This window comes from Liolophura sinensis, chromosome 11 (genome assembly GCF_032854445.1).
Source record: "Liolophura sinensis isolate JHLJ2023 chromosome 11, CUHK_Ljap_v2, whole genome shotgun sequence".
Classification (NCBI taxonomy): Eukaryota; Metazoa; Mollusca; class Polyplacophora; order Chitonida; family Chitonidae; genus Liolophura; species Liolophura sinensis.
The window spans coordinates 28,866,058-28,890,183 of NC_088305.1; the positions used below are offsets into that span (position 1 = coordinate 28,866,058).

Below are 24,126 nucleotides of genomic sequence, written 5' to 3' on the forward strand. Positions count from 1 at the left end.
AGGCACAGAAAGTGGTTTGCGCACACTCTCCGCTGTGACTGAGACATCTTAAAGGGAATCGAACGTGTCAGGCTCTTACTTCTTCCCCCCCCCCCCCCCAACTAAAATCTTTTTCCGGTATAAAAGCGGCCTTCAAACTGGAAGGGGTAGTCTTTACCTTCCTGACCCTGGAACGCCAAGTCCGAGACGTCAGCCAAGTCGGACAATGCTAAACATGTAGAGCGAGGGCGGGCTGCGTCCACCAATGCAATCAGGTTATGGCGCGATGTGTACCTGGTATCGATAATCTGAGGTGATGTGTCTAAAAGCCTTAGGGTAAGTTGTGTTTTATAACAAGTGCAAGGGTTTGTACTGTGAGCTGGAGAAAGACACTATCGTACCAATATTCATGCCTTTGCCCGTTACTGGAACAGACCGAAGGAGTGTACAAACTTCACCGTGGCTACTAGCCGAGGATGCCAGCACATTCTCTGAACTGCTCACTTCATCCAAATGCACCTAGACCTCCTTATCAGGGACGAGAGAAGGAAGCTTATAGCCCTCTGAAATCCCATTTATGGGCCCGTCCCCAAACCCCTAGATTGGAGCAAGTTCTTGCAGCATTAGTGAGTCGTTTTCACCAAGATTGAGCACTAAGAGGCCAGTTGCTTCGTTGATTCTCAACCAGATACCGCACGGACGAAATACTTCCTTGTTAAGCGTGCAGACATTATAGGAACCTTTCTGCACTCCAATGCGCTCGCCATCCAGTGGGAAACCCATCCCGGTGCGAATGTTCGCCCACGCGGGATATAGCGTGAAATCAAAAAGGCCACCTTTAGACGGCGACCAAGGTTGTCTAGACTGTGCGGCAGCTCGACTGCGCTGCCGTTTTGAACATCCCAGAGCAGGTAACAAACATGTTTTAGCGTACACAGAACTGTGCGGCACAATGAACAGAACAGCCTACAGCTTCAATAGAGAGGCTACTTATAACGTCCGCTCCTCACATAGCATCCGAACCCACGCAGACCATCTCACGCGTCATAACATTTACGTGAGCGAGGACAAGGCCTTCCAGGCCCAATTCGCCGATGTGTTCCAGAAATACCGCTTACCGGAAGTAACAAACAATTCCATCGTTCAGCCTGGAATATCAACCCAATGCAGTTTTGGCAGAACCAGCTAAACTTTGCGATCTGGTGCACAACTACGGGGTGTGGTGTGTCTGCTAAAATCATCTTCACGCCCCCGACCCCCAAATGAAGGCCCTGCTCTCATTCCACGTCTACTACCAGGTCTGGCGGATCTTGGAAGAAACAAAAGGCACCCCTCCCCTACCCCCGACAGAGCTTGGGACGCGTTCAACAACCCGTTGAACCCTTTGCTCCCGGAAGAGTGTGCGGATGCGCTTGGCCAGCGTGGTGTCGTCGTGTAGGATGCGATTGATGATCTACCTGATGGTCTCCCTTATTTGAGACCACAGAGCTTGGCTTGGTGACGAGGCAGCCTCGAGGCAGACCACCCTCTCATTCTCGAAGTTACGTTGCCGTTCTGTTACACGGCGCCGGGAAAATTCATCCTCAGCGTCCTCCAGTTTCCGTTTTTGCCTATCGATGTCTTTGTCGAGGGCTGACAGCCTGGTGAGGTTATCCGTGAGTTCGCCTCGGATAGTCTGCAATGCCCAGTCCAGCCCCCGAATTTCCCGGAGTTTCAGCCCTATGTCGTGGATCGTTTCAAGGGCCTGCTCAATGTCGCTATCCGTGAGGCTTGTTTTCATTTTGTGGATGGCAACAGAAGCATCTTTCGCTGTTTGGCTCAAATCCTTCAGCTGAAGGGTATCTACCGTGGCGGCCACGGCACCCAGTTCATCTGCCGTTGTCTACAGGGTTGTGACTGCTGCCTTCGACAAGGCTGTGCGTCCAGACTTCCGGTCGACAAAGCCAAGTTCATCCCTAACAGCATTTATCCCACCGCGCTAGCAGGCTATGGTGGAAAGTGCCAAAGGCGTACCAGTATGGCTGCTGCCGATGTCTAGGTTTGAATACGCTTTGAGCCGCAGCTGACTGCTTTTTCGGATCCACATCAAATTTTGTGTAATCCCGCACCAAAGAAGGGTGAGCCCCCCCCCCCCCACACACACCACACCCCTCTGCCGTCTGCCATTGAATTATAATAATCATCCACGGCCCTTTGAGTCAGCTCTCGTTGAATGCTCGACCTATTTCGCGATGTGTCCCGCCCTGCGGCTGTATCGACACCAGGTAGGGTAGATACTGTTTCAGGCGGTGCGTCATCAGGATCAACCGCGCGTCTGGCCTTCACGCTCACGCCAACTTCGGGCGACCCGACAGTCACCTTGGTCAGTAACCTAGGACGCGCAATAGTCAAAAGACCACGATCAAGTCGTCGGAAATGAGGTCATATCCATCGACGACTCCGATGTGTTCCATTGCTACAGCGATCTCTGGAAGGAAACGGTAGAATGCGGCTTATCAAGGCATTGGTAGAGAAAACATGCCCAAACATCGCGTCAAGCGGCAGATGCGGTGGATCATGCTGGAGACGAAGCCATAGCTCGGGCATATGGCAATCGGTTCTACATCCCACTGGATTTCGAGCTCCTCGAGAGCCATATGCCCTCTTACAGAGTGTTTGGCAGACTGTCTCCTGTACGAACTATCGTTCAAGGATTACGGGCCGGTCCTGAAGACGACAAATGGTGAAACCGTCACTTACACCATCGACAATATCAGTATGGAGTTCGATAAGGTCACGTAACTAGATAGATCCGCAACCCAGTTTGCCAGGCGTGTTTCCATAATATATGATCAAGTTATGCCAAAAAAGAAGCTTGTGAAAAACAAGTCCGATGAGCTCTGGAACATAAACTTGAATGTGCAAACCAGGTCGCTGAAGGGTTCCTACCCCCCGACAGAGCTTGGGACGAGTTCAACAACCCGTTTGACAAGAGGGCCTATGAAAAACTGTGCGCGAGTTCCCTGTATCCCCACATACGGACTGGAGGCAGGGTGGTGCAAATCACGGTCTCGGGGTAGCTTACTAGCATACTAACTTGACCAACACCGGATACCACCCTATTGGCGACGGAACCTTCGATGCGAGCATGATGTCATTCTGTAGAAAATTCGGCGTTTTGCACGTAAACTACATAAAACAGAACGGTGTGGACCCTGGCATCGTTTATTCTCGACACATCCTTGAGGTTCACGCAGCCGGGCGTAGAACGCCTAAACGATGCCATCCCGACATACATCTGAGCCATAAACTTGAGCATAAGTGTCATGTCCGACATTCGTATACCATTAGTAGTCCGTAAAGGGCGTTCCAAGTCGATAATCTCAAGATCCATTTCCAAAACAACGTTTAACACTAGCTCCCAAAGACAAAGGTATGTAAGAAAAAGTGCCAGCCAGGTCACTGAAGGGTGTTTTTTCAGACTCAACAGAAGGAGAGTTGTGGGGCAGGAGGTCTGAATACTTCTACAACCCGAAGATCACGAAAGTGGAGGTTATGATAAAGAGTGTCCCTAATCAGCTGTGCAGCCAGGGGATGCGGGATACAAGCAATGGGAAGAGACCCGAAAGGTCTTCACCAGTTCCCCCGTTGAGAAGCGGGACCCAGAGGTGGCCAGGATCATAAAGACTTAGGTCCGGCAGGCCTGTGTTACCGGCTTTATTTCTTATTTGTATAATTTCTTACATACCTTTGTCTTCGGGAGTTAGTGTTAAACGTTGTTGTGGAAATGGATTTTGCGATTATCGACGTGGAACGCCCTTTACGGACTACGAATGGTATAGGAATGTCGGACGACGCTTATATCTGGATAATTTCTAAGGTCAGTGTGAGCTTTCTGGCTTGAGGTTAGGACAACTGATGACTACCAGCTGCATGGTAGCGGGAGGCGCTTAGAGAACATCAGTGATGGGCTCACAATACAGATCACAAAAGAGGTCGAGGATGAGGGCGCATTGAATGTGTATCTGTATATAATCAGCGACGGTCAGCTCAATATCGGTAAAACTGTCTTCATCCTCGATCTCCTGGAAGGCCCCTTCTGCGATCATTTTGAGCACACTGTGATCCTCTGCCCCACGCTTCAGTATAACAAGGCGTATCAGCGGCGACGATGGATATGGTCGGGCCCCGAAGCCTACCCTTTCAACACTGGTGAGCGGCTTAACAACTACCTGAGGGCGCTGTACATCATTGATGACTGTAGGGCCACGAAGGCATTGACTAAGAAAAAGGACATGCGCAGTTCTCTGGCTTTCTCCGGCCGACACTCAGTCCTCACTCAGAAGTATAACTCGGTCCTCAAGGACCTCTACAGACGCCAGTCCAGGAAAACAAACGACATGCCCCCCCCCCCCCCCCCCGCCCAGTCCCAGGGGCAGATGCAAAACGTCCATTCGCAGAATCGACCCAGCATATTGATACCCTCCCTGCTCTTGCGTGGTGGACAGGCCAAGGGGTATTTTGGGAAAGACGTGACAGTCGACGAAATCGACTCCATGGGCGACGAGGATATCGAAAGGCTGTCCCCCCGATATGAAGCTTGTCTAGGTGCCCAAATGACCAAGACTCTCGCGGAAGCGGCGTTACATGCGTATGTGATGGTGGCCAGCAGATATCTACATATCCCACCCTAGAATCGACCGAAGTTGGTAGAAGAGCTAGAGGCGGACCCATTTGTTGCACACACGCTTAGCAGTGCTACGTGCCAGCTGTATGGCATGTACTTAGTCCCGCTAACCATGGCGCTGACAACTGCTAGGCATTGTTTATTTAGACACAGGTGCTTTAGACGGGATGAAGAGGAAGCTGAGTTCTACAGAGGAGCAAGGGAATGCGGAATGGGCGCTGCCTGTAGAGGAGAGGGTGACAGCGGCAAACAGTAGCAGTGGCAAACGTGCCAAAGATCCCAGAAGAGTCGCTGCAGGATGGGCTGGTGCTGCAGCGAGAAAGGCGGCAAAGATCTTGGATGAACTTCGCGAAGTTAAAGCTTCTTTGCTCCGCAGCGGAACGGTCGATGATCTCGGTACATGATGTCGCTGCGAAATTGCAGGAGGAGGAGTGGGCGATCGAGCCAAAAACGCACAGGGTGCCAGCATCACAGATGGCCTACTGGGCGCCGCTGATTATCACCGGTACCCTTAGAGTGCTATTGCTCCTGCACCAACGGCGTAACGAAATCACTAGCGTGACAAAGCCTTTTCTTGCCACGAATGATCCGCAGTCCCAACATTTAAAGATTCAGCCCGACCCTTTCTGTATGCAGTAACGATATCTTCTCCCATCAGTGATGCAAATGTGCTGGTTAACGCGGCCTACCACGCAGCAGTAGTCACTCTGGGAACGTTCGTCTAGGCAAGATTTTCCTGAAAGCACCCATCCATAAGCTAGACACCACAGCCCAAGACATGGGAATGGTATTTGTTAATGTCGCCCTGGCTATGCGGATGAATGACCTGCTAATTAAACAGGGGATCCTTCCTCCAAATATGGGCCCAAAAACCAGCTGAGCGCTTAGACTGGTTCAACGAAGAGCTCCGGTGGCAGGGACATTTCCGTCCAAACTTTCCGGGATGTCGACGCTGCAATCTGCGAGTACGTCACGGTCACGGGCACACCACTTTCGCGCGATGTGCGCGATGTGCTGCTAGGCACCGAATTACAGTTCTCCGATTTCCATGCGCCGTCAGAAGACCAAAGCACCGAGAGAATACCTTCCTCATCCTGGGAATGTGCGAGGTTGGCCTTGTCAGCTGTGGGATAGCTAGTAAACTCGCCAAATAATCCGAAAAAACTGTGTTTCATCGCCGGAAGGCGTTTGGGGCTTTAGTCTGGACACAACCTTAGTAATGAGGCGGCAATTTTTTGGGACCTTTATATATGCAAAGCAACGGATCGGACGATGGGTTTGCCCGAAGAGCTATACTATGCGATTCTAGAAGTCGGCCACTGCGCTCGCCGTCACAAAATTCCCGGCCCTCTGGCTCATGCGATGAATCGGTAGCGTGCAAAAGTCGCTCGACCTTTGGCGGCAGAATGAAAAGGCCGCCGTGCGTTACGCAGCAATGGTGCTGGCGGCTGCCTGAGCCTGTGGCTTCCGCATTTTTGAGATTGGTTGGGCTGCTCGAATATCCCACAAGTCCTGATGGATCAGAAGCTGTCAAGCATATTCTATAGCCCCAAGGGCTACTGGAAGGGACTGGCAGCCAAAAAGAGACTGAGAGGATGTGGCCCGGGCCTGGCTCAAGAATCAGCCGATCTGGCAGATATATCTTCCAGCCCCGCGACGTATTCCTATGTCAAAATTCGATTTATTTATTTATTTATTTGATTGGTGTTTTATGCCGTACTCAAGAATATTTCACTTATGCTACGGGGGCCAGCATTATGGTGGGTGGAAACCAGGCAGACCCCGGGAGAAACCCACGACCTTCAGCAGGTTACTGACAGACCTTCCCATGTACGGCCGGAGAGGAAACCAGCATGAGCTGGACTCACAGCGAGCGCATTGGTGAGACACTCCTGGGTCATTACGCTGTGCTAGCGCGCTAACCAACTGAGCCACGGAGGCCCCCAAAATTCGATGTTTCGGTGCCGAATGAAGTCCATCAGGGCGATCTTCTGTTTCTGCCGCATGATCGACCAGGGCGGAAGCTTTACAATTACGCCCTCACCGTGGCTGACGTCGTTTCTTGCCATGAGGCCGAACCCCTAACTACAAAGGAATCTAAAGAAGTCGCTGATGCCCTGGCCCGCTTATAACAAGCGGGGACCGCTTAGAAGGGCGAGCTGCTCCAGGTCGATCCGGGACTGAATTCATGGAGGTTACAAGTCAGTGGCTGGGTAAACATGGCGTATCGAACAGAGCGTGGGCGGTTGGACGTGCACCGAGAAACTGTACAACAAACAATGATAACTAATAAAACGCAAAATTCCACTCATTACTGATGCTCGAACAGTTCTATTTAAACTTTTTCAAAACACATGAATGATTTCTTTAACGTTGTATGTTTTTATGACATTCCTGGAAATCACCTTACTTAGTTTTCATGTTGCTGTTTTTAATTGGCTAAAGAGTTTTGTAAAGAAATGATGAGACATTGTGACAAGGCATTGTGGTGCGTTTCAAGTGCACTTTGGCGGAGGGGCTCTTCGGCCATTAATATGCCCAGGAGATGCGTCTTCCTCCCGGAAAGCAATCGACAGAGTGGGTAGCTCGCTTGCCCGCGGTCATTGCTGCCTTAAATGTGGAAATGACCCGACTCAGCCCAGAGATGCCATGAGGGAACAAAAAACCACCCCGTGGCACAAAAACCATCTTCAGAGATTCATGGTCGCCCAGCTGGGCAAGATGAGCAAAAGATCCCGTCAGGTGCCGGCCTTCGCTATCTCTACCAACCTGGAGAGCTGGATGGCGGCCGCGGCTGAGCAATCGATCCTGTGTGTACCGGCTTGGGCGCTCTGTCACCAAACCTAATGAACCGGTGGTGTACTATCGATTGGATGGTCTGCCACATGGGTTTGTTCGGGAGGAACTTCTAGTGGTGCCTCCTATCACGCAGTTGCCACCAGAAGGTATTCTACAACGCCGCTAGAAGCTCATCTATGTAATCGTTCATTTCGGCTGAGCGTGCCCCCCCACCCTTTTCAGCTAGCCAGTGCTTGGAGTCGAAGGGTGAGAGCGATACCTTGTTCAGATGCTGCCCGTAGATGTATCCCACATAAAGTTTTTATTTTGTGATGTTTTCACAACCGAGATGTCGCAGCCATATATTGCTCGTGGGGTACGAGTGACGCGACATGACATTGTCTTTCCGGTTTTTCTAACATGGCACACGCCAGAACCTCGTATGAATCCCTGAATAAAATTTGATTTCCACAGGTTCCAAGCACGTCAGATAAAAATATCTGTGTCCATTTAGGTCGGTTTTGATGCCTGCTTCTAGATAAGTCTTCCTAAATAACAAATATTATTTGTTGTCTTTTGCATTAGCACACAGCGAAATGAGAAATGAAGCTGACGGAATCTAATCTTACGCCGTATAGGCCACTAAATAATGACCTTCAATTGGTGTTCAAAGCGATACTCAAGTTTGTTATTTGTACAGATGAAAGCGTTGAGCCTGGAAGAAACCTCCACCCCACCCCTCATGGCTGGTCATTGTTCAGTGATGTGGTCATAGCAGGGAGAAAGGGACTTTAGCCTATGATCTCTATGGTCATTGTTCAACTACATATAGTCAAAGCAGGGAGGAATGGATTTTAGCGTATGATCTCCGTGCTCGTTGTTCAGCTACATGTGGTCAAAGCAGGGTGAAATGGACTTTAACCTACCATCTGCGTGCTCGTTGTTCAGCTACATGTGGTAGAAGCATCGAGGAATGGATTTTAGCCTACAATCTCAGTGGTCATTGGTCAGCTACATGTGGTCAAAACAGGGAGAAATGGATTTTAGCATATGATCTCCGTGCTCGTCGTTCAGCTACATGAGGTAAATGCAATGATAAAAATGGACTTTAGCGTATGAACCCAGTGGTCACTGTTCAGCTACATGTCGCAAAAGCAAGGAGAAATGGATTTATCCTATGATCTCCGTGGTCATTGGTCAGCTACATGTGGTCAAAGGAGGAAGAAATGGACTTTAGCCTATGATCTCCGTGCTCGTCGTTCAGCTACATGAGGTAAATGCAATGATAAAAATGGACTTTAGCCTATGATCTCTAAGGTCATTGTTTAGCTACATGGACTGGAAATGAGTCTCTCTCTGGTAACTGTTAAGCTGACTGAATGAACCAAACATGTTGTCACGCAATTCCAAATTCTTTTGAAACTGTCATGGAGCAGGATCAACACTGACTTAAGCCAACTCGGTCTGAAAACGTTCATATATACAGGAACAAGATATTGCTACTACCACAATGGCATGTTTATTAAATAAAGTTGTTATTGGTCCCTAATATACACGTGCTTAAACACAGCCATACCACAGAACACAGAAATAGCGACACATAAAGTTTTGCTCAGCATATCCAAAGCAACAAAGAGGAGACATGTATTCCATGACTGGTGTTTCTGTCTAAATGATGAAACACTGTGTCACATGAAAATCTCGTCAAATTAAAAACGCTAACGAAGCAAACTTAACTCAACAACAAACAACATAGCGCTTAGTGATAAACTAAAATTAGCACTGCCATGGCACAAATAAGTATAGTGAAATCTGCGTGGGTGCTTCACGATGGTTAAAATGAGCTGCGCTCTTCACCTATCAAACGCGTCAAAAGTTACATCCGAACAAGTACTTAACAATAAATAAATGACGCTCAAGAAAACACACAAAAAATCACATCACCATAGAGTAAAATAAGTTACTAAAACAGAAGAAAGAAACACACAATGTATGAAAGAATAGAAAACAGGACAATACAGTTGTAGGTACTTTTCATCTATCTCATACAACTTAAACTTTAGTTATCCTTAATAAGGTGGTGATGAAGTATCAAACTGTACAACGAACAATGACAACAAATAAAAGGCAAAATTCCACTCATTACTGATGCTCGAACAGTTCTATTTAACCTTTTTCAAAACACATGAATGATTTCTTTAACGTTGTATGTTTTTTGTGACATCCCTGGAAATCACCTTACTTAGTTTTCATGCTGTTGCAGTTTTAAATTGGCTAAAAAAGTTTTATAAAGAAATGATACAACAGGACATTCTTTATCTGAGAGTTTACCGTTATTAAACCAGTTCACACGTTGTGTGAAGAGAGGACTTTAGTAAATGTAGCTCCACACAAATCGCTATACACGAACGACTGTATAAAAATGACAAATCTAGATTCTACAAAAAACTCCCAAGATCAACATGTTTTTTCTAACCCCCACAATTGTTATACACGTCTGTAACAATCACAATATTATTAACGCCATTTTCTCCAAAGATTCAAAACTTTCTGAATCACCTGACCAAAATTCTCCCAGCCCCACTGACCACCCACCCACACACTCCCAACAACGCTCACTCATGTCATTAATACACACCATTTTAATAATTTACAAACCCACATAATATCTACTGTTCTTCAACGGTTCTTCTCTATAAAATGAACTTTAAGCTGTTGTAAATAAATGTATCTACAGAAACCGCCTTCATTTTCCCACTAGCTTCCCCCTCAAAACCATCTTTAACCTACGGATATGCACACGGAAATTCTTGAGAACATCTCCGACAAATACCTCTCATTTTACTGCAAATGAAGATATTACTAACTTATCGTCTACTGTACAACAGGACTTAATAAGAAGAAAAACATCTCCATTTCCTAACAAGAGTTAAACACAATTTTTTTTTTAAAGGAATCTGTGAACAATGGAAAGGTGACATGTCATTTGTTGAACCACGGCTTTTCGACACCGACAAACTTATCATTCAGGATGTACACATGTACCTATAAAAGACTAACATTTCTTCACATTTCGAACCTACAGCTTTGAAAGTACACTTGGGGGAACCACAAGCGCGACATCCAAAATTAACCAGTCTGCAACATCTATACCCAGGATTTAATCCGATCATTATTCTGATCTAAAGATTATTATCTGAGCTAGTCTAGTGCCTAGTTCTTTTGGCACTAATGCCTTCCTGTGTCAGTGCCATACTGCTGTTGTTCAGTTTCCATGCCAGTTTGCTCTGTTTCATTTTTGTTGTCACTGGTGTTTCCCCCTTCCTATGGCAATGTCCTGTTTTTTCAGTTTTGCTAGCTATTTCTTCTTGTTTCAGTTTTATTGCCACTTCGCTCAGGCAATGGTACTGGTGCTTAGTTATTGAAAGTTGCAATTTCTTGTTTCACTAATGCTGGTTTTGCTACATCCCCCTAACAGTGCTGTGCTCCAGTACTGGGAGGGTGGTGTTGACAAGGGCATACGTCTAGTTACCCATGCCTTCAGGCATGATGTAAGAGATGTCGTCCCATGGATGGCGATACAAACCCTGTTTCAGACGCTTCTGATCCAAGTAATGACCTGTCGACAACAACAACAGTGGTTTCAATTCCTACATCTCAATTCACAAATTTTCACTGCTCACAGGGCCAGTAACAATAAGCAGTTGACTATGTTTGCTCAATCTTATCATTTGCTCAAGTCCATTTCCACCAATCTGCTGTGCATATCTACAAATCACACACGGGAAAGTTTGTTGGTAACTTGCCTAATTTGATCAAATCTGGGCACTCCAGTTTCTTTCACTCAAAAAACTGCCCACGTATAAGTGGAAAATGCCTCATTACTGTGCTTAATAACCATCAAATATTTCATCTGAATGATGTTCTGCAGTACACAGCTCATGATGTTCTGTGGTATACAGCTCATGGTGTTCTGCGGTACACAGCTCATGATGTTCTGCAGTACACAGCTCATGACGTTCTGCAGTACACAGCTCATGACATTCTGCGGTACACAGCTCATAATGTTCTGCGGTACACAGTTCATGATGTTCTGCGGTACACAGCCTATTAAACATTTATAAGAGAGCGATTCACATGTAACTGAAGTTAGAGGGCAGCTGTCTTACAACATGACATCTGTCAAGGAGCCCCTCAAGACATTTTTGTTACCCATGCACTCATATTTCTCCTGTTACATGTAGGCTGAAGGGTGGCTGGAGTGGTAACTTTATAAATGGACCTAATAGCTCAATATTGTGAAAGAAAATGAAAAAAACTGTTGAATACAAATCTTACCAATGAATCCCATACTGCGTCCCAAGACAAACAATCCATTGAGAGCTCCAATGTCTATGTATTCTTGTGCCTCCTCCCTGAAAACAGAATCCAGTTAATGACTGACAGCGCGACTGATTGATTTATAGCAAAATACGTATCTATAAGCAGTCAAAGCTGAGTAGCTGGTTGACAGATTTTTACCATGTTCAGATAACAACATGAGATGTCCAAGCAGAGTGGTTAGTTGACTGACAGATTTTTAACATGTTCAGATAGAAACATTAGCTGTGTAAGCTGAGTACTTGGTTGACAGATTTTTAACAAGGTTAGAAAACAACGAGCTGTGTAAGCTGAGTACTTGGTTGACAGAATTTTAACATGGTCAGAAAACAACGAGCTGTGTAAGCTGAGTACTTGGTTGACAGAATTTTAACATGGTCAGAAAACAACGAGCTGTGTAAGCTGAGTACTTGGTTGACAGAATTTTAACATGGTCAGAAAACAACGAGCTGTGTAAGCTGAGTACTTGGCTGACAGAATTTTAACATGGTCAGAAAACAACGAGCTGTGTAAGCTGAGTACTTGGTTGACAGAATTTTAACATGGTCAGAAAACAACGAGCTGTGTAAGCTGAGTACTTGGCTGACAGAATTTTAACATGGTCAGAAAACAACGAGCTGTGTAAGCTGAGTACTTGGTTGACAGAATTTTAACAACGAGCTGTGTAAGCTGAGTACTTGGCTGACAGAATTTTAACATGGTCAGAAAACAACGAGCTGTGTAAGCTGAGTACTTGGTTGACAGAATTTTAACAAGGTCAGAAAACAACGAGCTGTGTAAGCTGAGTATTTGGTTGACAGAATTTTAACATGGTCAGAAAACAACATGAGCTGTATAAGCAAAGTCGCTTAAGATAGCTCCTGCTGTTTTTGACTAATCAATTTTGAACATGTTCAGGCAACAACAAAAGCTGCCTGCCATTGTGTGGAGATTTGGTGTTTATTACTAGTTTTCTTCAAGCCAATAACTAGTAGACAGAAATTAGAACAAGTGCTGATTGGTGCTGATATAAGGAACAGACTACCCAAGTTTAAAGCTAACAGGTAACCCAATGCATTGTGTCCATAGTTAATAATTTTAAGTGTACTGCTATAAAAACAGAAAGGTTTTAAAATGCTAGTTGTCACTTCAGCCACAATTTTAAATAAGCTTTTGATTTTCTCAGTGTGTGTAATTTTACTCATTTTGAACTGCGATAACTCACTTGTGCAACATCCCAAAAATAAAAAAGTTTACTTCTTAATTTCAATGTGGGGTACTGTATAGATTCATATATATATATATATATCTACATCTGCTCTGGTGTTGTGTTTTCTATAATTAACTGAGGCATATCTAGCTACTGTTTTGTTCACAAAGAAGACGATAATCAACAAGTCATTAACACAAAAGAAAAGTCGAGTAAGTCACCTGGTGAAACATCCACAGTTCTTGAGCAGATCTACCATGGCCACCCCTATGAACCCGTCAACATTCAGGATCAGATTAGGTTTCTGTCCAAAACAAAAAAAAATAATTCATTTATTTGAACTGAGCAGCAGCACAGTGGAAATCTCACCTAATCCGATATCCAACAAACCTTGAAACTGGTGAACTTTTCCACACATGACCAGTCATATAATGTAAAAATACCCTAATTCCTCAAACTTTCATGGCAATTTATGCACATTCATAATTTGGTTTTGGAGATAAAACTACAGTGGCTGGATTGGCCTTTTTCAGGGCTTCACAAAAAGAACAATTTTATTGGTCTACACAGAATAATGCCTTCAGAATACGCTTGAATAAACATTTTTCAAACATACGAACAGGTCGAAGAATTACAGTACACTAAAAAGCACTGTCAACTGCTTTTTGATACGATGGCTGTGAAAACAGGGAAATTTTGAAAATGTGCTGTTCAAGAATGGTTTTGATTTTTGTGATTTAGCAATTTAAAAGGCAAGCACCTTAACCATTCACCAATGACCACAAAGCTGGAAATTGCAGCAACCAAACTTTGTGTACCTTATTCATTGAAGTGTGGCTTGCCAGGCAATGTACTTTGAAACGGTGAACGAAAACCATAGCTCACCTTAGATGTGGTGATTTTCTCTGTATCAATGGCATAGTCCAAAAGGGGCGTGGCTGGGAAGTGCTGCTGGGCGTACTCTTTCAGTATTACCACCCTCATGTCTGGATTGTTTAGCTGTAATATAAACACATAAAGAATGTAATCAACAGAGCTACATGTGATAGAGTATCAATAAAATAACTCTTGTTCTCTGCAGTCAGGAATTGGTGTGTTGCACCATTTATGCATTACATGTTCTCTAAATGACAGGCACTGCATGTACTCTCTGATTTAAGTAATTTTCTTTTTCCATGAAGTCATAAAATATGTGCATAATTTTAATGTCAAAAGAGTGACATTTTTAAGAAGTCTGTTTGATGAGAGGAGATGTGGAAAAGTTCATCATTATGAAAGTTTCCACGTGTAAAACTTGGAAGATCATTCACTGTAAATGATGCTTTGAAGATCTTAATTAAAGATTAGTATATTGATCATCATTCAACACTGAATACTTAACCACATTGTATCAGGTATATTCACTAACTGTCTGTGCTGTTTTCTCATAAAAAGCAAAAACTGAGCTCTAGCAAAAATCAAATTGAGAAAAGTTTGGAAATACGTAATAATGATGTAAAGAAAATTTGACAAAGTCAGATGCAAAAACTGAACAGGCACATGAAAAGGGAAAGAGAATAAAGAGAGAGTAAAAGATGTAACAGCCTTTCTCAAGTCAAATATAAAAGCAGCAAAACATAAGACCTGAAAAAGAGAAGAGTACAAGTCGAATGTTACTTTTAAAAAAAGTGTTCATGGATTTAGAAATATGTGCAGTTGTGCAAGTCTAGGTTTTAGTATACTGAACCACTTTGAAAACACACAAGTGATAACCAACCAGTGGAACTGAAAGGTCTTCATGATTACACGAAAACAGGTTTATCAGTCAACAAATACGAATATGTCTTTACCACTTACAATTGTAATGTTTGTCTCATTTTTTAATTTTTTTTGGCCTGAATTAGATAAAATTTCAGTAACTTCTCTGTTTCAGGTTTGCATGGAGTGTGTGTACATATTTGTAGACAGGTGCAATAACCTCCCATTAATCATATCAGTTCATTGTATCCTGTTCAGCGAAATAAGCATCTTGATGATGAGGACTTAATTAAAGTCACACAGAAAATCTTCAAAAGATGCTATTAAAATCCACAACTTATTTTATTTATTTGTTTATTTCATTGGCATTATACACTGTACTCATCATATTATATAACATTTTTACTTATACAATGGCAGTCAGCAATACGGTGGGAGGAAACCGGGCACAGCCCAATGGGAACCCATCTGCAGGTTGCTGGCTGAAATTCCCACATAGGGCTGACAGACCTTCCCACGTATGGCCGGAGAGGAAGCCAGCATGAGCTGGACTTGAACTCACAGCGACCGTATTGGCGAGAGGCTGGGTCACGGTGCTGCACTGGCACTCTAACCACTTTGGCTGCAGGCCCTGACCTTTAATTACATGTAAGTCAATATTTTAACAATATCATATGGATAATTTCCAGTGCAATCTTGTTCAGTGAAATAGTACTGGCATGGAACATGAAATGTATCTGCTTGGCTACCCTAATACTTTAAAGACAGTATCTATAAATGTTAAAATGTCTTTTAAAAATAACAAGCGCAGGAAGAGTGTGGATGTAGTCCTTGGTATGTATTTCTAACAAATATAACATGTGAATGACTGGCCAATGACTTGCAGGAAACCTCAATGTCTGCGGGGTAAACCTCCTACCTTTGGTAGGTTAGTGACACACCTTTCCCATGTATGAAGTACAGGCTTACACGCCAAATTGGTGGTCTTCAATGAATCTGGGACTCAGCCATGTGACCACCCTCAACAGCTTCTTGTCACCCATACCACCATGCTGCCAGCATGACAAACAGTTGACTTACCGACTTAACTCTGTGGCCAATGCCCATTATCAGCTGGCCTTTCTTCCTCATTGTGTTGACAAACTCCATAGGGATCATCCCACTGTCGTAGGCTTCACTGAACTGACGAGCGGCCGCATCCAGCGCACCTCCAAATCTGTCACCCTGCAGAAACATCAATTATACATGTATTAGCATCCAAGTCCACAACTAAATCATTTCTGTTATGATTCTGAAGCAATCCTTCAAAAATTCTTTGCTGGGGTAACCCAAGCTAAAAGGCCAAATTAGGGAAGGTCAGCAGGAAAACTATTTTTCTAACTTTTGCTTGTTAAAAAGGCAGTGATTTTTCAAAAAAAAAAAGGATTACCCTCAATGAACGTATTTCTAAAGACTGAAAAAAAAACCCATATGAATGTCTGTCACACATATAACAGTCTCCTGCACACTTTGATACTAAGCTATTCTTTTCTTCCCAATCAGTATCTTTTCTGTATTTTTCACTGTTATCTTTTTTTACTTTCAAATCTTTTATTTAACTTTAATGACACTTTTTGTATTTAGGACTGAACAGAAGTTGTTTTTTTCTTCTTCTAATCACTTTTACCTTTCAATTGTTACATTGTTCAAAAACTCTGCATTTCTCAGAACATCTGAACCCAGGACAATGAAGTGATCTTAGAGTCAAATGACTTCAAAATTGTCACTTCTGATGTAACCAGGACAAAATATTGCTTGAAAACTTAAATTCTGTGTAAGATATTGTACAATAAATTTCAGCTAAAACATTGGAAAGTCACATACCAAATTTAATGTTTAATATTTCGGCTCAAGTCTATGATCACTTCATGATCCCGGGGCCAGGTAACTTACAATAGTGAGTAGTCCTGAGGCGAGACAGGAGACCAGATCTTTGCCAGCACGAGCACAGACTATAGTGTTGTGAGCACCGGAGACGGCAGGGCCATGATCAGCTGTCACCATCAAACACATCTCAATAAACTTAGTGGCGTACTTTGGCAGTCTGAAAAACGTGAACAAAGTAAGAATGTAGCAAATGCAGATAGACACAGTAGCTGTAAATTTTTTTTTTTTTTTTTGTCAATTAAACAAAAATATTGCAAGTGTAAAAGGAAACTTCCACAAAGCTTCATGAAAATATTACAGAAATTATTAAACTGCAAATCTCTCTGCAAAAAACTTTGGCCAGGATCCAATAGATGAATACATGTTGCATAAAAGTTATCATGCGGAGAGACAAGTAACAGCTTAACAATGTGGGTATATTGAGCACAAGCTTTTATATCAACTGGACTTTCCTTAATGCTTCCTTTGTCTATTCTGACCACCTTTTGCATGTACATGGATACAAACTTCCTTGGACATGTATAAGTTGCATAACTGTTGTTCCCTTAAACCCAAAATGCCATAGAAAATGTATTTCCGCTTTGAGGTAACCCGTGAAATATCCTTGTCTGGTTGTCCACAAGCTTTGGGAAACTTACCGTCTTTGGAACCAGAGGAGACTGAGAACTCCACCCAGCCCCATGTCTTCCTTGAAGATGTCAGTGATTGGGATGCCGGCATAGAGCAGCTCCTGTCCTCTCTCATCACAGATACTTGTCATGAATGAAGCCGGCTTACGGATCAGACCCAGCTCCTGTGTGTAGAGAACATGTATGACTAAAGCACTGGAGATGTCTAAGGGACAACCAAGGTCAATATTTTTCAAGGTCATCAAAGACAAGAATTTATTGATGCTTAATAATTCAGTGTAAAAACTCGTGTGGGACAAAGTAACAGCACATACAAGAATGTTAACTGACTTTTAACGATATTTCAGAACTGAAATTGTGAAACCTCAGTAGTTTTACTTCAAAACCTATTTCATTTTTTTTTATATAAACACATCAGTCAGTAACTAACCACTTTCTTTGGTCCAGTTACTCTACATTCATTTGACAGATCTTAGTGTGCTGACGCCCATTTATATATGTATCTATTAGACTGATGTAGAGAGAACAACAAACATTTCTTACCCTAGCCCAGGCAAAGTCCATGGGAACGGTAGGTGGAGCTTGCTCAGCCTGTGGGACAATCGTGCCGTCAGATACCAACTTTGTGTAAACATCCCTGATAAGAGGAGATCATATCAATGTCACTGTCTAATAAAAGCTTCATGCTAAATGTTTTTCCAATGTTTTTCCATAAAAGATCCCAACTTACACGTAGATTTGGCAGCAAGGCTATCAAAGATGTGAATTCAAAAATTTAGCCCCACACATGAAGTACTGAAGTCATGGATTTGGGGTAATCAATATGCACTCAACAATAAACAATGAAACATCACCCTGGTGTAAGTGGGCTCTACATGTACATGTATGCAAACCTGAGCCCTATACATGTAGTATTTTTTGAGCGATCGCCCATGTCATTTACTTTAACTCTGCTTTCCTTGTTATCATGGTTACTGGCTGCCGATGCTCAGGGAATGAGAGCAGTTATGCTTATACACTGTACAGGCAAGCTAAGACTGCGCACCAAACACATCCCCACACCTGAATGGGCAGACTCGACCAAATAACAAACACTCAACATCAGATTATTTTGGCTGCCATCGATTAGGTTTCTAACGTTTCGAGCAGCAACCACTCACCTTATGATACTACCTAACTCATCAAAGCTCTTTGGTACGTAAGCCCCGGCCTCCTTCAGGGCAGCATTCTTGGCCACAGCCGTCTCACTGTCAGCATTAGCACTAGCCCCAGCGTGGCCAAACTGAACCTGCAAAGGGACAAGCAGATTTGCTTCAAATTATGCGGATACATTTTTGTTCATGAAAAGTTCATGCAAACTTAGCCCTAGCCACTGTTAAGACTCAAGACAGCATTCCTGTCATAAGCATTCTCTTCTAATTTGGGCTCAGCCTGTGGGTTGAGTTCGCTATGTTTTGACAACTACAGCATTTCATGGATTTTAATGTTTTTTTTTTAAACATTAGGAGCCTTTCCAATCAATATATGAAGAACTACTTGTCAGACATTTTGTATTTATTTTGGCCCTTTGAGTATCTTTCAACAAATTAAAAATTAGCCCACTGGCAAAATATTATGCAAAGCTGAAGTTCACTGCAAGTCCTACTAAAGGACAGTTGCAAACAAACAAACAAAAAAAAAACAAACACTGAGGTAAATTGACAAATTTCACCGGTTACATGTAACAATTGCCATATTATCACACTGTCCTCACTGCTAGGATGTTACTCTCTATGTCATATTATCACACTGTCCTCACTGCTAGGATGTTACTCTCTATGCCATATTATCACACTGTCCTCACTGCTAGGATGTTACTCTCTATGCCATGTTATCACACTGTCCTCACTGCTAGGATGTTACTTTCTATGTCATATTATCACACTGTCCTCACTGCTAGGGTGTTACTCTCTATGCCATATCACACTGTCCTCCCTGCTAGGATGTTACTCTCTATGCCATATCACACTGTCCTCACTGCTAGGATGTTACTCTCTATGCCACATTATCATACTGTCCTCACTGCTAGGATGTTACTCTCTATGTCATATTATCACACTGTCCTCACTGCTATGATGTTACTCTCTATGCCATTTTATCACACTGCCCTCAATGCTAGGATGTTACTCTCTATGCCTGCAGTAATTTAGACTGATCCAAAGTGAACTTTAGGTGTCTGTTTTCAGAGAAAGCTAAAGGAAGAATATTATCCGACACTGAGCTTGATTTTGAAAAAAATACAAAAAGATAGATTCTGTACTCTAAGCATGTCAGAAATTCACCTCTTGTGATGGCCTTGATAGTTCCCAACTCATTAATTTATTTATTATTTATTTGATTGGTGTTTTACGCTGTACTCAAGAATATTTCATTTATACGACGGCGGCCAGCATTATGGTGGGTGGAAACCGGGCGAGCCCGGGGGAAACCCACAACCATCCGCAGTTTGCTGCCAGACCTTCCCACGTACGGCCGGAGAGGTCCCCAAAAAACAAACTGTATGGGGAAAGTGCCTATTGCATATGTTTGAGCCTATGTTCAAATTCTCCATGATTTGGTAGAGTTCAGCCAGCAACTACATGCATATGTGGAGAGAATGTTTAGCATTTTTTGGCCGCTGGCCAACAGTGTCTAAAGCCCATGCTATTATAAGCTGTAACCTTGGCTCCCACTGGAATTTAACATTTCTTTTTTATTTTCTCCAGTAAATATATACCTGGACATTTGCTCGATACTCACCTCTGATGTGAACATCTTAGCACAGGTGCCAATGCACCAGGCCACCAAGGGTTTAGTGATCTGTCCTTCCTTGATACCTTGGATGATGCGATACTCTTCTGTACCTCCAACCTAAACAGCAGCAAGAACAACAATGTAGGATGGCTCAATACAAATAATGTAGGAAGGCTCAATACAAATAATGTAGGACGGCTCAATACAAATAATGTAGGAAGGCTCAATACAAATAATGTAGGATGGCTTAATACAAATAATGTAGGACGGCTGAATACAAATAATGCAGGAAGGCTGAATACAAATAATGTAGGACGGCTCAATACAAATAATGCAGGAAGGCTCAATACAAATAATGCAGGAAGGCTCAATAAAAATAATGTAGGAAGGCTCAATAAAAATGATGCAGGAAGGCTCAATATAAATAATGTAGGAAGGCTCAATACAAATAATGCAGGAAGGCTCAATACAAATAATGCAGGAAGGCTCAATAAAAATAATGTAGGAAGGCTCAATACAAATGATGCAGGAAGGCTCAATATAAATAATGTAGGAAGGCTCAATACAAATAATGCAGGAAGGCTCAATACAAATAATGTAGGACGGCTGAATACAAATAATGCAGGAAGGCTCAATACAAATAATGCAGGAAGGCTCAATAAAAATAATGCAGGAAGGCTCAATACAAATAATGCAGGAAGGCTCAATACAAATAATGTAGGAAGGCTCAATTCAATTAATGTAGGAAGGGTCAATACAAATAAATCAGAAACACATAAGTATCCAGTGAAGAAATGGGGAGCACTGACCGCTTAAAACACGTCAACAAAGCAAAAGGTAGATCACAATGACTGCAGATCAACAGTAGAGAATGAATTTTTAACAGCTTGGAACCTCCGTCTGGGAATTGTTTAGTAACCCACAGAGGTGAAACTAGATTAATCATCATAGCAGAGCATGTCTGCTTAAATTTAAATAAGTTTAAATAAATAATCCATAAAAGAAGTTTTACATTGCCAAACGGCAGCCATGCTTAATATCACTCTACGGCATGTGGACTAAAATAACAAGTAAATTTATGACCAACTCATCACGAGGTTGTGCTAACTTATGGAAATCAATCCTTTCAAGTTTGGCAACTTACCTGTCAGGTAAGTTTACATCAACCAGAGCATCTATTAAGCATAACACAGTTCCCATTAAAGTAATAATGACCTGAGAGGGATTTCATGAACTTACCTCTCCTAACAGTATCATCATCTTGACATTGTCATCAGCCTGATATCGCACAATATGGTCGTAAAATGTAGTCCCCGGATACCTAACACAAACAACATCACTGCCATCACATACAGTATAGTATATAAGTAACCATAGACCTTATTTTTTTTTTTAATCCAAAACTTACAGGAGGCAGCAACTTTTCATGTCACAAAAATTCAAATTAGGCATTTTATTAAAAATAAAATTTCATAATTGTCGAAAGAATAGTTCTAGCTCCTAAGGTGTTGACTGTTTTTCATACCTGACTAAAAGTCTGAAATAATTACATGTATTTTATTATTTATTATTAAAATTAGGTACATTTTACCACAAACCCAATAGGAATCCTTTTTTCAACAAGTGACATACCCTAATTTTTCAACCTTTTCAACCCCCTCTGCAAATCAATATTTTGAAACAGTCTCAAAGAACTATGGAGAGGAGTGGTTGAAAAGGTTGAAGATTTACTCAAAAGCCAATGAGAATGAGTCGCTGACTACACTCCTGATTGGCTAATACAAGACTGATAAGAACCAATCAGCTCTCACCTGTCTCCTCCAATGGCGACACCCTCATAGACACCATTTGTATTGAGAGAAATGATGTTGTTAAGCTCATTGGACATCCCCCCTGACCTTGACACATATGCAACGCTGAAACAGAAATGTATTCATTCAACCATTCACCCTCATCATTTAAACTTTTAATTAAACACAAGATTCACACAGAAGGACTGAAAGTAGAGAGTAGGACTATCCAGGGAGGCATGGAAAGCATGGACAAGTTAACTCACTCCCTACCCCTAGCCCAACAAAACTTTAATACCCTAAACACTGAAAGATGGAGAAGTCAAGAAACATACTGGTATTTGTTGTTCACCACTCATGAGAATAGCAGTTTAAACTGTTTAGAGTTATTCAACAACTTTAACTAAAGGATACCTCCAATTTTACTGTGAAATATCTATCACAAGAGAGATCAAAACAGTTAGTTATGGAAGCAAAACTATACAATGGCATAAATGAAGATCTCCAATTATTAAAGAAATTTAAATTTACCTGCCAGGCCTATAAAGTTTAGACGCCAGGATGTTGTCCAACATTCCCCCGGTATTGCCAATCTTAAAGCAGCCAGGTTTTACTCCTCCAACCTAAATTAGACCAAGAGCACAGTTTCAGCAAACAGCATTCAATAAAATTCTTGAGAAACAATTCTTTCATTAAACTTGTATGTTATCAACTCTTTGTGTTTCTGCTAAGATGTGAAGCCTGCTTTCAGTAACATAAATTTCTACAAAACCAAACACCACAGGGGAAATGTGTGGGCTACACAATGTCTACAAGAAGGAAAAAAATTATTTTTGTAAATTATTCTTTTTTTCTGGAGAAATCAAGTCAAGATTATGGATTCATTCACTTGTTTATTCATCACAGATCTTGAAAATTTAGAAATAACTATCATTTTCATCTGGAATAACGCTCATGGGAGCTTTTTCTATCTCATGAAAAGCACCACAGGGTATCAGGGAATACATGTACATAATTGCTGGTGATATTATACAGTGTTTATAAACATCCAGGACAACAAAAAAGGTAACACAAGGACGGATCATGAAAGATGTAGGTCACTTCATAGACATTCATGCCTGCAGTTTATTTCACTTTTTTTTCTTCGTATTTCTTAATTCAATACAATTTTGTTCGCATCTTAAATAACCTGTTTAATGAGATTTAATTCAAGTCTACAACTGAAGGAGTCATGAGGGATTTACACAACTGAGAGTAATGACTTACAGTGGCTGGTCCAATCAGAGAGACCCCTTTCGCATCCGCCATCTTGATCAGTTGCCGGGTGTAGTTTTCAGGGATTCCTTCAGCAATGATGGCAATTGTTCGGATCTGAAAATGAAATCATCAGTGATTTTATTTGATGCATTAAGCTACCTTACTGATTCATGAGTGAGTGAGTGCTTGGGGTTTAACGTTGTACTCAACAATTTTTCAGTCAAATGACAATGAAGGAATCCTTAGCGAGTGCGTGTAATGTGCCTCCTTCTTGCAGGACAGATTTCCACCGCTCTTTTATCTGGTGCTGCTTCAGTGAGATGACTTACCGAAGGCTGCCCTGCCCCAGCCATTATACTGATACGGGGTCAACCAGTCACTGCACTATCCCCTTCATGCTGAACGCCAAGTTAAGGTCTTAGGTGTGACTTGACCCAGGATTTATCCCGAAACGGACGCTCTACCAAATGTGCTATCGGGGCCGGTACTGATTCATGAATAATTCTCTTATCATATATCCCGTTAACATAAATACAAATAATGATCAAATAATGAAATAATGATCAAATAGGCAGGCGTGGCAAAATTAACATTTTGATCATACTTTGATATTACCATTTCAATGTTGGTGGTATGCGTAAAGATAAGATCAAGGGCATGATCAAAGTGATAACACAAAATTTTCGAATTTAATAAAAAATGTGAAGCAAAGAGTGTGAAGCTGTTATGAAAAAAATGACTTTAATCAGCCCCCTGTCACTTTACCTGAGGATATTGCATGGTTTCGACCGTGCTGTCATATGCAGATCGCAAAGATGCAAAGCTAATGAGAACATCAGCTTCTGGGTGTTTCTTCATGGCATCACCCATATTCTTGTACACTGTGATAAGAAATAAAAAAAAAAAGAGATGAGGGTGCAAAATTACAACAAGCAACATTCTCTTCAAAAATGCACACTTTTACCTTGCTCAAAAATCTGATTATATCTATGCTTGAAAAATACTGTCTATTTGACTGTCATG

General features: G+C 42.4%; 1 protein-coding gene across 1 annotated transcript in view; it reads right to left on the reverse strand.

The window, feature by feature from the left end:
• Window positions 1-8,927: 8,927 nt before the first annotated feature.
• Window positions 8,928-24,126, reverse strand: part of LOC135477880 (ATP-citrate synthase-like) — a 43,106-nt gene continuing 27,907 nt past the window's right edge. Inside the window, exons 16-30 of the mRNA XM_064758090.1 lie at window positions 23,869-23,984; window positions 23,113-23,217; window positions 22,378-22,469; window positions 21,868-21,972; window positions 21,296-21,377; window positions 20,063-20,173; window positions 18,445-18,572; window positions 17,828-17,921; window positions 17,294-17,448; window positions 16,662-16,812; window positions 15,810-15,953; window positions 13,878-13,991; window positions 13,214-13,296; window positions 11,762-11,838; window positions 8,928-11,042 (exon numbers count right to left, since the gene is read on the reverse strand). Of these exons, the coding sequence (XP_064614160.1) occupies window positions 10,948-11,042; window positions 11,762-11,838; window positions 13,214-13,296; window positions 13,878-13,991; window positions 15,810-15,953; window positions 16,662-16,812; window positions 17,294-17,448; window positions 17,828-17,921; window positions 18,445-18,572; window positions 20,063-20,173; window positions 21,296-21,377; window positions 21,868-21,972; window positions 22,378-22,469; window positions 23,113-23,217; window positions 23,869-23,984 (1,652 nt within the window). The 3' untranslated portion in view covers window positions 8,928-10,947. The remainder of the gene's footprint in view (window positions 11,043-11,761; window positions 11,839-13,213; window positions 13,297-13,877; window positions 13,992-15,809; window positions 15,954-16,661; window positions 16,813-17,293; window positions 17,449-17,827; window positions 17,922-18,444; window positions 18,573-20,062; window positions 20,174-21,295; window positions 21,378-21,867; window positions 21,973-22,377; window positions 22,470-23,112; window positions 23,218-23,868; window positions 23,985-24,126) is intronic.